General features: G+C 39.2%; 2 protein-coding genes across 2 annotated transcripts in view; both read right to left on the bottom strand.

The window, feature by feature from the left end:
* Positions 1–960: 960 nt before the first annotated feature.
* The window catches only part of LOC142663916 (uncharacterized), a 201,765-nt gene continuing 186,280 nt past the window's right edge, over positions 961–16,445 (bottom strand). Inside the window, exon 6 of the mRNA XM_075842760.1 lies at positions 961–2,664. Coding sequence (XP_075698875.1) covers positions 1,593–2,664 — 1,072 coding nt within the window. The 3' untranslated portion in view covers positions 961–1,592. The remainder of the gene's footprint in view (positions 2,665–16,445) is intronic.
* The window catches only part of LOC142665157 (oocyte zinc finger protein XlCOF7.1-like), a 38,679-nt gene continuing 27,287 nt past the window's right edge, over positions 5,054–16,445 (bottom strand). The window contains exons 5-7 of the mRNA XM_075844728.1: positions 14,529–14,626; positions 11,243–11,321; positions 5,054–5,094 (exon numbers count right to left, since the gene is read on the bottom strand). Of these exons, the coding sequence (XP_075700843.1) occupies positions 5,054–5,094; positions 11,243–11,321; positions 14,529–14,626 (218 nt within the window). The remainder of the gene's footprint in view (positions 5,095–11,242; positions 11,322–14,528; positions 14,627–16,445) is intronic.

Here is a 16,445-nt window from a genome sequence, read left to right on the forward strand (position 1 = left end):
ATATAAAATGTCCATATATGTTAAAAACAAAAACGTTTACATTGTCCTTACGGTCACTCTGGATTCTCCTTCAGTGTGGGGGAATTTATGAATACAGTAATAAGAAGCGAGATTCATGGTGGCAATTCAGCTTCTCTGCTTTGTAAGTAAACCAGGCACTTCTTTTCTTCTTTATATCCACAGTACTTTTTCTTCATAGATTCCGGTCACAGTTGAGCACAGGTAAATATAATTTGGGTGTTTGGCAGATCCAGGCTAATTCCAGCCAAAAAATAAACAAACACTCTTATTGGCTGTTTAACCCGTTACTGAACGCCAATACGCCTTTTCACTATCCCTGCTCGAACGGGTCAGATCGATATCAGTTTAACCCCCTCAGATACGTCACCCAAAAAGCGAGCACCGTATCCGAGTGTTTTTGGAGAGAGGGAGGGAGCTCCCTCTCCCACCCCACCAGCACCCTGCGCATGATAGCAGAGTGACGGTGTCTTCTATATCAGCCGGGGGGCCCAATAAAGGCCCCGAGGTCTGCCTGTAGCGTATACCTGAAAAAAATTAAAAAAACACCTTTTCCCCATACAAAATGTTTTATTATTAAAAGGACAAAACAAAAAAAGTTCAAAAGCTACATATATTTGGTATTGCCGCGTCCATAACGACCCCAACTATAAAGTTATTACATTATTTAACCCACACAGTGAACGTCATAAAAAAATATAATAAAAAAAACATGCAAAAATCCGTTTTCTATGAATCCTGCCTTAAAAAAAAATTTGATAAAAAGTGATCAAAAAGTCGCATGTACTCCAAAATGGTGCCGATAAAAACTACAAGTCTTCCCGCAAAAAAAAGCCCTCATACAACTGCATCGGCGGAAAAAAAAAAAAAAAAAAAAAAGACATCGCTCTTCAAATATGGAGACACAAGCACAAATAATTTTAAAAAAATAAAAATAAATTGTTTTTTACTGTGTAAACATAGTAAAACCTACAAAATCGATATAAATTTGGTATTGTTGCCATCATAACAACCCGCTGAATAAAGTTATTGTGTTATTTATACCACACGATAAATGGCGTAAATTTAGGATGCAAAAAAGTGTGGCGGAATTGTTTTTTTTGATTCCCCCCAAAAATGCTTTTTTAGAAAAGTTATTCAATAAAATTCCATGTACCCCAAAATGGCGCTGTTACAAAATACAACTTGTCCTTACAAAAGACAAGATCTAATACAGCTATGTCGACTAAAACAAAAAAGTTATAGCTGTTTGAATGAGACGATGGAAAAAACGTAATAAATAGCTTGGTCATTAAGGCCTAAAATAGGCGGGTCACTAAGGGGTTAAAGTCTGTGAATAATTTGAGGTGTTTCAAATATTTTTTTTTTATCTTATAGCATTTCCCACATTCTAAACGAGATTATGGTTTCTACTTCATGTGAATTCTCTGCAAAGTTCCAAAATGTAAATTTATTTTAAAAAACAAATATCTTCCACATATAGATCATCAAAATGGCTTCTCCCCTGTATGGTTTCTCCGATGAGCCCTCAGCTTTGCTTTAGTAGTAAAACATTTCCCACATTCTGAACACTACTATAATTTCTCTCCTGTGTGACTTCTCTTATGTATAACAAGACTTGATTTATCTGTAAGACATTTCCCACATTCTGGACATGAATATGGCTTCTCTCCTGTGTGACTTCTCTCATGTCTAACAAGATACGATTTATTTGTAAAACATTTCCCACATTCTGAACATGAATATGGCTTCTCTCCTGTGTGACTTCTCTCATGTATAACAAGATACGATTTATTTGTAAAACATTTCCCACATTCTGAACATGAATATGGCTTCTCTCCTGTGTGACTTCTCTTATGTACAATAAGACCTGATATATCTGTAAAACATTTCCCACATTCTGGACATGAATATGGCTTCTCTCCCGTGTGACTTCTCTTATGTACAATAAGACCTGATTTATCTGTAAAACATTTCCCACATTCTGAACATGAATATGGCTTCTCTCCTGTGTGAATTCTCTTATGTTTAACAACATAGGATTTTTTTATAAAACATTTCCCACATTCTGAACATGAATACAGCTTCTCACCTCTGTGAATTTTCTCATGTGTAACAAGAGCTGATTTATTTGTAAAACATTTCCCACATTCTGAACATGAATATGGCTTCTCTCCTGTGTGACTTCTCTCATGTCTAACAAGATGAGATTTATTTGTAAAACATTTCCCACATTCTGAACATGAATACGGCTTCTCACCTGTGTGACTTCTCTCATGTATAACAAGATGTGATTTATTTGTAAAACATTTCCCACATTCTGAACATGAATATGGCTTCTCCCCTGTGTGAATTCTCTCATGTCTAACAAGATTTGATTTCAATTTAAAACTTTTCCCACATTCTGCACATGAATACGGCTTCTCACCTGTGTGACTTCTCTCATGTATAACAAGATGTGATTTATGTGTAAAACATTTCCCACTTTCTGAACATGAATATGGCTTATCTCCTGTATGAAGTCTCTCATGTATAACAAGATTTGATTTATCTGTAAAACATTTCGCACATTCTGGACATGAATATGGCTTCTCTCCTGTGTGACTTCTCTCGTGTCTAACAAGATTTGATTTAAATGTAAAACATGTCCCACATTCTGCACATGAATACGGATTCTCTCCTGTGTGAATTCTTCTGTTTGTTAAAAGACCTGAGATTTTTTTGAACGGTTTACTACATTGAAACCTTTTACCCCCTTTCTGGGCTGTACTTGTGGTAACAATCTGTGATTGGGTAGAAGGTTCCTCATTATTAGTGAAATTATATGATAGGTCTTTACTGTGAAGTCCTGGATGTATATTAAGGGTAATGAGGTTTTCTCCTGAAGAGCGCTGGATGATATCTTCATCTTCTACTTTATAATTTAGCAATAACGTGAAGTTTCCCTCAGAGTTCTTACTGGGATTTTCTGTTAGGATTGAAAAAACAAACTGTGATTTTGTTTCACAATAAAAAAGTTGACAAATTTATAACATTTGTATTAGGCTGGAAACACACATGCCGTGTTTTGAGCCAAAGTCAGAAGTGTATCAAGCAGGAAGAAGTTTAAGCCAAGCCTTTTGACTCCATTCCAGCCGTATAACAATCCATGACAGTCCAGGATTCTGGTCTACACTCAGTTCTCCACTATTAATTTATTACATAAAGCTCGACATAATAAAATAATTTTTGGGAAAAAGCAGAACCTTGTCTGGTAATGAAGCCTGTTCTCTGCTAACACATTTGGACTTTTAAATACTAATAAGGCATACACAATCTTAACTTAATATTGTTACAGTCTAATATTGCCCACAGTCTACATTTAACAAGATAATGTGTCATGAGACAAATCACAGGATGAATTCATGGACATGATAATGAGGTCTGCATATCCAAATGGCTGAACAGTCACCGGATCTCAATTTTATAGATCATCTTTGGGATGTAGTGGAATAGACAGAGTGAAGTTAATAATCAGAATCTGTAATACAGGTTTCAAGTACATAGTAATATCATTCCACTAAGAATTCAGGCTGTTGTAAGGGGAAAGAGTGTCCTATCAAGTACTGATAATGTGAACCTAATGAAATGAAGTGGCCTCATTCAAGTTTTAGTCATGTGACAACTTAATAGCAAATTGTCGTTCTATTTCTCTCCAACCTATATGTATTTGGTCTTGTTTTTCTCAAAACATATAGGGCTTCGACGTTGTGTAATACAATAAGTGATATATTTAACTGTGATGGAGTGGGAGAGTCGGAGAGGAGAAAACTCAGCAGGATGTTTTAAAATGTCCATGCAGAGATAGGTGTGGACCACCAGGACATTTATAATCTATGGGCAGTCAGCAACTGGTTAAAATAGGTGCTTTCTAATAATCATGGATATATTTTTTAATCCAATATAAAAACCACATCTTTAAACCCACTTTGAAAACTTCTTAAAGACCTTTAAAGCGTACCTAATTTTAAGACGACTTTTCAGAATAATCTGTTATATGTGTGTACAGGAGGAATAACACTATTTCTGGCCATTACATGACTTGTATATGGCATTCTTTTAGCAGTTTTCCCTCTGCAGGCTCGATCTATAATTCTCAGTTTTCCCTGAGGTAGTGGGTGTAGCTTAACTGCCATCATGTCTTCTATACACTGCACACAGAGCAGAGAGCCACCCTGGTCTACTATCTCTCTGTAGCACACCCTCAGAAGCTGCAGCAGCATGGAGCACATCATACAGCAGTAAGGAGCAGTGTAGTGGAAAATCCAGCACAGAGGTGACATATAACTCTTACCAGAGGCCTATGTCAACTCTCTCTGCTTCTGCTCCCCCTCTCCTGTTCAAAGTCCTTTATTGACAACAGCATCTGTGTCTATGTGCTCCTGCTCCCTCATTCTGCTTCCCCTTCCTTTCCCATAGACTTCTATAAGCAGCAGCGTCTGTGTGTCTCTCACCTAGTGGCACTAACTTCACATAAAATTTTCATGGATAAAACAGCTAAACTATAACAGTAAGTGAATTACAAAGTTGATATATATCAGGAATACTATTAGATACCACAAGTTGTTTGAAAAGTTAGGGTCCATTTAAAGAAAACATGTTCCAAAAAGTGTATAGTAGATTACAGTGGAGATCTGATTGCTTGATATTGCAGCCTAAGGTTGTACTACGGAAATATCCTGAAGACAACATGCCCCCTTGTGACATGTGTGCAGATTTGTTATGGGGACCTTGTGTGTTTTCGAATAGCTCCTCAATTATTGTCCCAGGCTCATATTAAATATAGAACTATAATGAGGATCTTTCTTCTCAGCGGTTATTATTACAAGATTTGTAATGGAAGAACCAAATAAATAACAAAAGTATAAAGGAAATGACCAAAATGTATGTGTTTTTTCATTTCTATTGACTCTTAAAATGATGTTTAACCAGTTGAGGACTGCCCACTGTGTACGTATGCTGCTGGTTTAAGTTTGCTGCCTGAGTGATTGAGCAGCTAAATGTCGCGTGCCCGGTCGTCAGAGACAGCCAGGGACCCTGAAAAGAAGACAAAAATTGTTTTTTACCACTTGTCTTCTCTGCACTCATGTACACAACGCTCAATGAGCGCTGCGGCCTCTTTTGATCCCGGTGGTCATGTGACTAGTCACATGAGCGCCGAGATGCCGGTAGTAGGCGGCTGCTGCTGTATCTAACTAGACCCAGCACAGCCCTATCAGTGACAATAGTCACTATAACAGGGTTGATCTCCCCTGCTGTAAAGCGCCAGTTACAGAGGAAAAGTATAGTGTAAAAAAATAAAATGAAATAATAAAAGTTCCCCAAATGTCTTTTCTGATGGAAAGGCCATAAAAATAAAAGTTAAAAAATAAACAAAAATGAAGAAAAAATGACACATAAACCCCTACCCTAACGCATGGTCACCTACATGTACGTAAAAAGCGTTAAGGGGAAGTATGGAGCGCGCTCACGGGCAGAGCACGCTCCATACTCAACGGGTGTCGGCTGTGTAATACAGCCGACACCTTACTGCAACGGGTAGAATCCAAGATCAGTTGATTTCGCCCGTTTAGCCCCTTAGATGCCGCAGTCAATTGCGACTGCAGCATCTAAGGCATTAGAAAAAGGGTCCGGCCAGCTCAAAAACCTCATCGGTCTTCCCGAAACGTGATTGCACGAAGCTGATGGTTGTCATGGCAGCCTGGGGGCCTAATGAAGGCGCCCAGGTCTGCCATTTCTGTACTCCCACTAAGTCCTGCCAGATGCCTGTAAGAATAAATGATATACTGCTATACATTATCGTTGCAGTATACAGAGCAAGTGATCGCTAGTTCAAGTTCCCTGGAGGGGGGCTAATGAAAAAACAAAAAAAACAAAAAAAAAACTGTAAAAAATAAAACAAAGTTACAAAAGACCAAAACCTTTTCCCACCTGTTCTCTAAAGTAATGTTAACAAAAATGAAAATTAACATAACTGGTATTACCACATCCATAAAAATGTAATCTATTACAATCTAATGTTATTTAACCCGCACGGTGAACGCAGTACGAAGAATAAAAAAATGTAATTAAAGACGCCATAATTGTTGTTTTTTTGTCACCCCAAGAAATCTAATAGAAACTGAAAAAAAATTCACATGTATCCCAGAATGGTATTAATAAAAACTATCGCCCCACAAAAAATAAGCAATCACACCATCCAATCAAGCACATTTTTTCCAATAAGATGTAGTTTTATCTCGAAATTGTTCATTTTCTTAACAAATAAAGGAGAAAAAGCACCCCAACATTTGTAAGGAAAATTCTCCAGAGTACGGAAATACCCAATATGTGCTCATAAACTGCTCAGAAGGGAAGGAGCACAGATTTTGATGGATTAGTTTCCTAGCCCCATGTTGCATTTGCAAAACACCTTTGGGACCAAAACAGTGGAAACACCCTAAAAGTGACCCCATTTTGGAAACGACACCGCTTAAGACATTTATCAGAGGTTAGGGATGTCACGATACCTGAATTTGGACTTCGATACCGATACCAAAACGATACTTTGCCAAGAGTAATTAAAAAAATAAAAAATTCTTCCATTTTCTGTTGTGAGGCATGAGGTGTTATTGAATTTTGAATGTGCCTCACATTAATAGTAATTAACCCCATCATGTTTCGCAGTCATAATTGCTTAATATGTGAGGTACATGATGGAGTTAATTACTAGTAATGTGAGGCACATGGAGGTTAAATTCATCACACCTCGTGCCCCACAATAAGTGAAAGAAAGCAGTTTTTATTTTATTTTTTTACAGCGTACACATAATAAATGACGGAATTTTTTTTTGCGGAGGTTATTACGGCCGCGCTAATACCGAATATGTGTATTTTATGTATTGAGACTTAGTTGAATGTTTATTGTAAAAATAATGTATGTATTTTTTTTTATTTAATATTACTTTATGTTTTTACTTTATTTTTTAAACTTTAATGTACTGGCATATATCTATATGCCAGTACATTAGCCTGTGTACGGATAGTACACAGGCAGTTGTTAGGGCATACTGAGGTATGTCCTAACAACAGGAAATATGGTAAGATAGCCCTGGGGTCCTTCAATGGACCCTGGGCTGTCTGCCTATATATGGTATGGCCCTCAATCTCGTCACAGGAATTCCCTGTGACGCGATCGAAAGTGCATCCCCCCTGCTCATTTTTCCCTGAATGCTGCAGTCAGCTTTGATTGCAGCATTCAGGTGAATAACGGTGCAGATAAGAGGTTTCTCTGATCTCCGCCGGCGGGGCTGTGTAATACAGCATTGCCCCGCTCCTGACATTAAATGCATGTGCGGTCAGCATGAAGTGATGCGGCAGGCGCTGCACTAATGAGCGACGGTGCAGGCACTCAAGATAGAACATAGGGGTGTTTTGCAGTGCGCCCGCCATGTTCGGTCTTCATTGACAGCAATCATTAGTACAGCGCCGGCAGCATCACATCATCCTGACGGCGCGCAGAGCTTAGTATCGAAATACACGAAATAACGGTATCGAACCGTTTGGGGATGAACAGTATCGAAGTTTCGATGCATCGTGCATCCCTATTAGGGGTGTAGAGCATTTTGACCCCACAGGTGTTTTCCTGAAATGAATGTGCTCCGGATGGTAAAAAGTGAAAATTGCAATTGTTCCACAGATATGCCATTTCAGAGTCCAATATGTTGTGCCCAGCTTGTGCCACTAGAGAAACACACCCCAAAAATTGTTAAAAGGTTCTCCTGGTTATAGCAATACCATATATGTGGTAGTAAACTGCTGTTTGGGCACACTGTAGGGCTCAGTATTGAGGCAGCGTCTTTTGGCGCCTGGATTTGGCTTGGTAGTAGTATGGTATATGTAATATGTGAGGATTACATCAGGGTATATGTAATCTATGCCGAGTACATCAGGGTATATGTAATCTGTGCAGAGTACATAAGGGCATATGTAAACCGTGTGGAGTACATCAGGGTATATGTAATCTGTGAGGAGTACATCAGGATATATGTAATATGTGAGGAGTACATCAGGGTATATGTAATCTGTGAGGAGTACATCAGGTATATGTAATATGTGAGGAGTACATCAGGGTATATGTAATATGTGCGGAGTACATCAGGATATATGTAATATGTGAGGAGTACATCAGGGTATATGTAATATGTGAGGAGTACATCAGGGTATATGTAATCTGTGAGGAGTACATCAGGTATATGTAATATTTGAGGAATACATCAGGATATATGTAAATTGAGAGGAGTACATGAGGGTATATGTAATATGTGAGGAGTACATCAGGATATATGTAAATTGAGAGGAGTACATCAGGGTATATGTAATCTGTGAGGAGTACATCAGGATATATGTAAATTGAGAGGAGTACATCAGGGTATATGTAATATGTGAGGAGTACATCAGGATATATGTAAATTGAGAGGAGTACATCAGGGTATATGTAATCTGTGAGGAGTACATCAGGATATATGTAAATTGAGAGGAGTACATCAGGGTATATGTAATATGTGAGGAGTACATCAGGGTATATGTAATATGTGAGGAGTACATCAGGATATATGTAATATGTGAGGAGTACATCAGGGTATATGTAATATGTGCGGAGTACATCAGGATATATGTAATCTGTGAGGAGTACATCAGGATATATGTAATCTGTGAGGAGTACATCAGGGTATATGTAATCTGAGGAGTACATCAGGGTATATGTAATATGTGAGGAGTACATCAGGGTATATGTAATCTGTGAGGAGTACATCAGGGTATATGTAATATGTGAGGAGTACATCAGGGTATATGTAATCTGTGAGGAGTACATCAGGGTATATGTAATATGTGTGGAGTACATCAGGATATATGTAATATGTGAGGAGTACATCAGGGTATATGTAATATGTGAGGAGTACATCAGGGTATATGTAATACGTGAGGAGTACATCAGGATATATGTAATATGTGAGGAGTACATCAGGGTATATGTAATATGTGAGGAGTACATCAGAGTATATGTAATCTGTGAGGAGTACATCAGGGTATATGTAATACGTGAGGAGTACATCGGGGCATATGTAATACGTGAGGAGTACATCAGGGTATATGTAATCTGTGAGGAGTACATCAGGAGATATGTAATCTGTGAGGAGTACATCAGGATATATGTAAGCTGTGAGGAGTACATCAGGGTATATGTAATCTGTGAGGAGTACATCAGGATATATGTAATATGTGAGGAGTACATCAGGGTATATGTAAGATGTGAGGAGTACATCAGGGTATATGTAATATGTGAGGAGTACATCAGGGTATATGTAATATGTGAGGAGTACATCAGGGTATATGTAATATGTGAGGAGTACATCAGGATATATGTAATATGTGAGGAGTACATCAGGATATATGTAAGCTGTGAGGAGTACATCAGGGTATATGTAATATGTGAGGAGTACATCAGGGTATATGTAATCTGTGAGGAGTACATCAGGGTATATGTAATCTTTGAGGAGTACATCAGGGTATATGTAATCTGTGAGGAGTACATCAGGATACATGTAATATGTGAGGAGTACATCAGGATATATATATAATCTGTGCAGAGTACATCAGGGTATATATAAACTGTGTGGAGTACATCAGGGTATAACAAGAGGGTATAATAATGGGGTAAATAATACAATTATCCATAGATGTGGGTTACGCTGTGATGCAATCCTTTATGCACAGGCCGGTGTCGCACTGATAAATGGTGTCCTTACTTATCCCCCTCTGCGTAGTTTGGGGAATTTTGCTGGGAAAGTGTTGTCCTGGTAGAATACGGGCGCCCTCGCTTCCAGCAGATATGTTTGGGCCCTTCTCTTTGTGGTTCCCAAATATTAGAGCCCTGATAATCTCCTCCTGAAACAGAAGGAAAGTTCCCATCGGACCGGTTCATCTGCATATTTTTTCATCTTCGACTAATGGGAGCCATATCTTTATTTTTTCATAGGACGTAGTGGTTTGGGGGCTTTTTATTAATATCATTGAGGGGTACATGCAACTTTTTAAACACATTTTATTTGTGTGTGCACTGTTCTGTATAAATCACGTTACCTTTATCCTGCGGGTTATTTTTATTTTATTTTGTTGATTGAGCAGAGTAAAGGCTTATTTTTCGTGGGCGAGCTGTAGTTTTTATTGGCACATACGACTTTTTGATCACTTTTTATTACATTATTTTTTAGCGCTAAAGTGACCAAAAAAGAGAGATTCTGGCGGTTTCACGTTTTTTTTTTTTACGGTGTTCACCATGTGATTTAAATAATGTTATATTGTAATAATTCAGACTTTTTACGGATGCGATGATACCAATTTTGTTTATTTTTTACAATACTTTAAAAGGAAAAGTGGGAAAAGTATTTTTTTATTTTTGTACACCACTAAAAAAAATGTACTATTTTTAACACTTTTTATTAGTCCCTGCTGCCCCTCCCAAAATCTGACACTAAGCCTAGTGCATGACCGGATCCATAGATCACCTTGTAGAGAACTTCTATGTGCAGTCACAGCTCCCTCAGGTCCTGCACTATGTATAACACATTGTCTGACGTGTTACTGTAATGTAGAACTAAGGAGGAACCTCACCTTAACAAACCTCCCAATTCACTTTCTAATATCATTATTACTGACCTGTGGTAACACCTCCTGGAATTTCCTCCTCCACTTCACTCTTACATGGTTGATCGCCCCTCACCCGCTCTTCTTCTGCTTCATGCTCGGCTTTACTATTAGTCAGATCTTCCCCCTGATTTCACATTTGTAACAATTCAGTACAATACAGCAGAGAGTGCGAAGAATCTAACAGATCAACATAACAAACCACCAAAATCTATGACCCCATGACCAAAAAGCTCCACACCCCCTATATAGATCTGATATAGGGCTCAGCTTCATCTACCTGATGATTCTCTGGGACATTGTGATTTTCCTCTGGACAGTCCTGGGAATACAGAGGACTGGGACATCTCTCTGGTGGATTTCTCCTACTGGATCCATCTGTAGGAAACACGCAGTGGCGGAATAGATTATTTACATGGGATGATATGAGAGTAGTATCTAGGTGACCCTCAAAACAGGTTTGTCTTTACAACGAATGAAAGTCCCCCCCCCCTCTTACACTGCTGATCAGCCATTACATCCGTCTCCTCTTGTGCTTCATCTTTAACTTCAACCTTAATATGAATCAGATCTTCACCCTAAACAGACAAAAAAGAAAAAATTTAAAATGAAACTGGGTTCAATGACTTTATAGCAGAGGTGTAGTTTGGTTCTGCAGCACACGGGGCAAAGATTCAGTTTGCCCCCCCCCCCCCCCCAACATCTCTTTCTACCTCGCCATCTTTGCTTTCTCTACCAATCAATGAGGTGTCATTTTTATAAGTAACTCGAGTATTTTACATCGTACATTTTACAAGCGATATAAATTCTAGAAGGGAGTTACCAGAACAATAAATGAAAATAGAATAATTTAAAGAGGTCAGTGCCGGACTACAACAGATTGTATAACGGAGGCTAACGAGACTACATGGTGACATAATGAATAGCCTTCTCTCGTAGATAGTGTCACCCACCCCTGTAGTTACAAGGTTCGGACAGACTTAGGTAATGGTGTGGGTGCATTAGTAGGGGGCTAACCCGATCCAATAGAGAAAAAGTACTATGCACACCAATATGGAGTTATTTATCCAAACAAATAATTTATTTATTTATAGCCAGTGACAGTGCGACGTTTCGGTCAATACCATGACCTTCCTCAGGCACTATAGAATTAACAAAATTTATATAAGTATAGATTCCGTAATAAGTGGTACAGAATGTCCTCAGTAACAATAAAATCAATTATGTACAGATCACAGATGTATATAAATCTTCATATGAAGCAATATCAGTAGTAAGTGAGTACTGTAAGATCTATGTGACACAGGTTACCGTAGTTCAAACAAATAATGAAAACAAGAAAGAAAAAAGTAACGTTTTCACTGAGTAAAACACACATTGTAGATATTCAGCTATGCATAGAACAGTGCGTTTTGTACAGAAAAAAAATCTTACATTGCAAGGAGAGGTTGCCGGTCATCAGACAAGACATAAATGTTCAATAACAAAATGCTGGTGGTAAATGTGTAATAATTAGCAATGTATAGTAATCATCTGAAAAGGTGGAAAAGGAAAATACAGGCAGACCAAGAGATATATAGACCAGTATATATAGTTGACAAGTAACAGTGGATGGATCTAGGTATAGAAAGTCTGGTCCATAGTATAGAGATGTGTTATCAAATGAACCACATAATTATGTATAGGGAATTTACCTTTCGTCAATGCTTTATCCTGCGTGGATGGCGCTGTAAGCTTGGCGGGTAACCGCTATAGTGTGGCGCTACAGGAATGTCAGAAAACCCCTCTGTTATGTATCCAGCTGTGCAGTCACATGGCGTGCTTGGAACGCACATGTGAAACGCACCATGACCGGATGTTGTCTTTCAGACCGGAAGTTGTCATAGCTATATGCAACGTGCTGCTCGTAGCCTGTGTGTGTACACATGGCTAATTTTCATATTGCCTATGTTAGAACGGGGAGAAGAAAACCACAGTGCTGGGAGTACCAGCTGACTAGAAGGTAAGACAAATTAATGTCAGTTCAAACATGTTGTTGCTAAATGTTTGTTTGTGTAGTAGAGAGATAATAGTGCAGGAGTGAGTGCATGGAAGTATTAGATCTATTCAGAGATGATTGGAGGGATATAGAATCGGACTGTACGTCATCTAGGAGGAACCATGTCAGGTTGAAAGGATACATGGGTATGTAGTGTATTTTTCTTCCAGAGAAACCTTGAACAATGATTTTAAGTCTGCAAAAAAATTCTAGCTATATCATCTATACTAACTACTACCAATTTTTTTGCAGACTTAAAAATAATTATGTGGTTCATTTGATAACACATCTCTACATCTCTATACTATCAACCAGACTTTCTATACCTAGATCCATCCACTGTTACTTGTCAACTATATATACTGGTCTATATATCTCTTAGTTTGCCTGTATTTTCCTTTACCACCTTTTCAGATGATTACTATACACATCTACAATGTGTGTTTTACTCAGTGAAAACTTTACTTTTTTCTTTCTTGTTTTCATTATTTGTTTGAACTACGGTAACCTGTGTCACATAGATCTTACAGTACTCACTTACTACTGATATTGCTTCATATGAAGATTTATATACATCTGTGATCTGTACATAATTGATTTTATTGTTACTGAGGACATTCTGTACCACTTATTACAAAATCTATACTTATATAAATGTTGTTAATTCTATAGTTCCTGAGGAAGGTCATGGTATTGACCAAAGTGTCGCACTGTCACTGGCTATAAATAAATAATTTGTTTGGATAAATAACTCCATATTGGTGTGCAAAGTACTTTTTTTCTACCCCCCCCCCCTGTAGATACTGCCACACCCCCCCTTGTAGATACTGCTATAAAAACAGCCCCTACTTGCAGATCCTACCACACCGCTCCCCTTGTAGATACTGCCAGACACCCCTAGTAGATAGTACTACACCCCCCTTGTAGATAGTGCCAAACACCCCCCCTGTAGATAATGCCACACCCCCGTTGTAGATACTGCCACAGCCTCCCTTGTAGATACTACCACACAGCTCCTCTGTAGATACTGCCACACAGCTCCTCTGTAGATAATGCCACACAGCTCCTCTGTAGATAATGCCACACAGCTCCTCTGTAGATAATGCCACACAGCTCCTCTGTAGATAATGCCACACTCCCCACTGTAGATAGTGCCAAACACCTCCCTTGTAGATAGTGCTATACTCCCTCCCTGTAGATAGCGCCATTGGGGCTCCCTTTAGTAGTGGAATCCCTGCTCTGTCTGGAGGAGCCCCTGACGTCACTGTCCATATATGGATAGTGACGTCAGGGGCTTCTCCAAGAGCGGAATCCTTGGCCAGAGTGTTTTCAACGATCTGGCCGGGGTTTTTACTCCAGGAGGAGTCCCTAATGTCACTGTCCATATATGGACAGGGGTGTCAGGGGCTCCCTTTAGGAGCGGAATACCTGGCCAAAGCATTGGCAACTCTCTGGCCAGGAATTCCGCTCCAGGAGTAGTGAATGGCAGAGCAGGGATAGATTCCTGCTCTGCCATAATATTCAATTGTATCTGCGCCCTGAGGACGCAGATACAATTGAACATGGCAGTTGCCGGGACACGTCTCGGTAAATCTGGGACTCTCCCGGCAAATTCAGGATTGATGGCAACTATGCCCGTGCTGCCCAGCCCGGCGCCCCCCTACCTTCTTTCCTATTTGTGCCCAGGGCACATGCCCCCCCCCGCAGCTTTATAGATATATTTTAAAGAAAGCTTAGCGCCATCTACCTGATGATTCTCTGGGGCATTGTGACTTTCCTCTGGACAGTCCTGGGAATACAGAGGACAGGGACATCTCTCTGGTGGATTTCTTCTACTGGATTCATCTGTTGGAAACACACAGTGACTGAATACATGACTACTGTATATCTGTCTATATATCACACACTTCCCTCTACATCTGCAATTCCATGTTTAAATAATCAAAGTCTAAAAGGTCGCGTCCTGAGAATTGCAGATACAGTTTAAAGGATATTTGCAGAGGATATTTATTAAGAGCTCCCTGCCAACCAAAGAAAAAAGTGCCCTGGTACGCCATGGAACAATGACACCTCTGCTTATTAGGGAATTCTATATTTCAAGAGAGGGAACCCACAGTGAAGACACTTATCTTTTATTAGTCATACAAAGTACCTGTATTAAGGAAAACAACTACTCCAAGTTTTCTCTCCACAAGGGGTGGGAAACCACTGAGGTGTTGGAGGAAGCTCTACGGTTTTATAACACCAAGTTTCCTTTTACCTGGTGCAGTTATGAAGAATGAGAAAATAAAAATATATGATTACATTTAGTTAAAGAGGCTCTGTCACCAGAATTTGCAACCCCTATCTGCTATTGCAGCAGATCGGCGCTGCAATGTAGATTACAGTAACGTTTTTATTTTTTAAAAACGAGCATTTTTGGCCAAGTTATGACCATTTTTGTATTTATGCAAATGAGGCTTGCAAAAGTCCAAGTGGGCGTGTTTAAAGTAAAAGTCCAACTGGGCGTGTATTATGTGCGTACATCGGGGCGTTTTTACTTCTTTTACTAGCTGGGCGTTCTGACGAGAAGTATCATCCACTTCTCTTCAGAACGCCCAGCTTCTGGCAGTGCAGACACAGCGTGTTCTCGAGAGATCACGCTGTGTCGTCACTCACTTCCTGCCCCAGGTCCTGCATCGTGTTGGCCACATCAGCACCAGAGGCTACAGTTGATTCTGCAGCAGCATCAGCGTTTGCAGGTAAATAGCTACATCGACTTACCTGCAAACGCTGATGCTGCTGCAGAATCAACTGTAGCCTCTGGTGCCGATGTGTCCTCGCTCGTCCGACACAATGCAGGACCTGTGAGTGACGTCACAGCGTGATCTCTCGAGAACACGCTGTGTCTGCACTGCCAGAATCTGGGCGTTCTGAAGAGAAGTGGATGATACTTCTCATCAGAACGCCCAGCTAGTAAAAGTAGTAAAAACGCCCCGATGTACGCACATAATACACGCCGACTTGGACTTTTACTTTAAACACACCCACTTGGACTTTTGCAAGCCTCATTTGCATAACTACAAGAATGGTCATAACTTGGCCAAAAATGCTCGTTTTTAAAAAATGAAAACGTTACTGTAATCTACATTGCAGCGCCGATCTGCTGCAATAGCAGATAGAAGTTGCAAAATCTGGTGACAGAGCCTCTTTAATGACCAAGCTATTTTTTACGTTTTTCCATCGTCGCATTCCAAGAGCTATAACTTTTTTATTTTTGCGTCTACATAGCTGTATAAGGTCTTGTTTTTTGCGGGACAAGTTGTATTTTTTAATAGCACCATTTTGAGGTACATATTATTTATTGATTAACATTATTTAACTTTTTTTTGGGTGGGAATAGAAAAAAAAAAAAAATCGGAAATTTTGCCACTCTTTTTTGCGTCCTAAATCTACGCAGTTTACCGTAGATTTTGTATGTTTTACTACTTTTACACAGTAAAAACGCTTTTTTTTCAAAATTATTTGGTTTTGTGTCTCCATATTTGAAGAGCTGTAACGTTTTTATTTTTTCGCCGATGCAGTTGTATGAGGGCTTTTTTTGCGGGAAGACTTGTAGTTTTTATTGGTAACATTTTGGAGTAGATGCGACTTTTTGATCACTTTTTAATCACATTTTTTTAAA

This window comes from Rhinoderma darwinii, chromosome 1 (assembly GCF_050947455.1).
Source record: "Rhinoderma darwinii isolate aRhiDar2 chromosome 1, aRhiDar2.hap1, whole genome shotgun sequence".
NCBI lineage: Eukaryota > Metazoa > Chordata > Amphibia > Anura > Rhinodermatidae > Rhinoderma > Rhinoderma darwinii.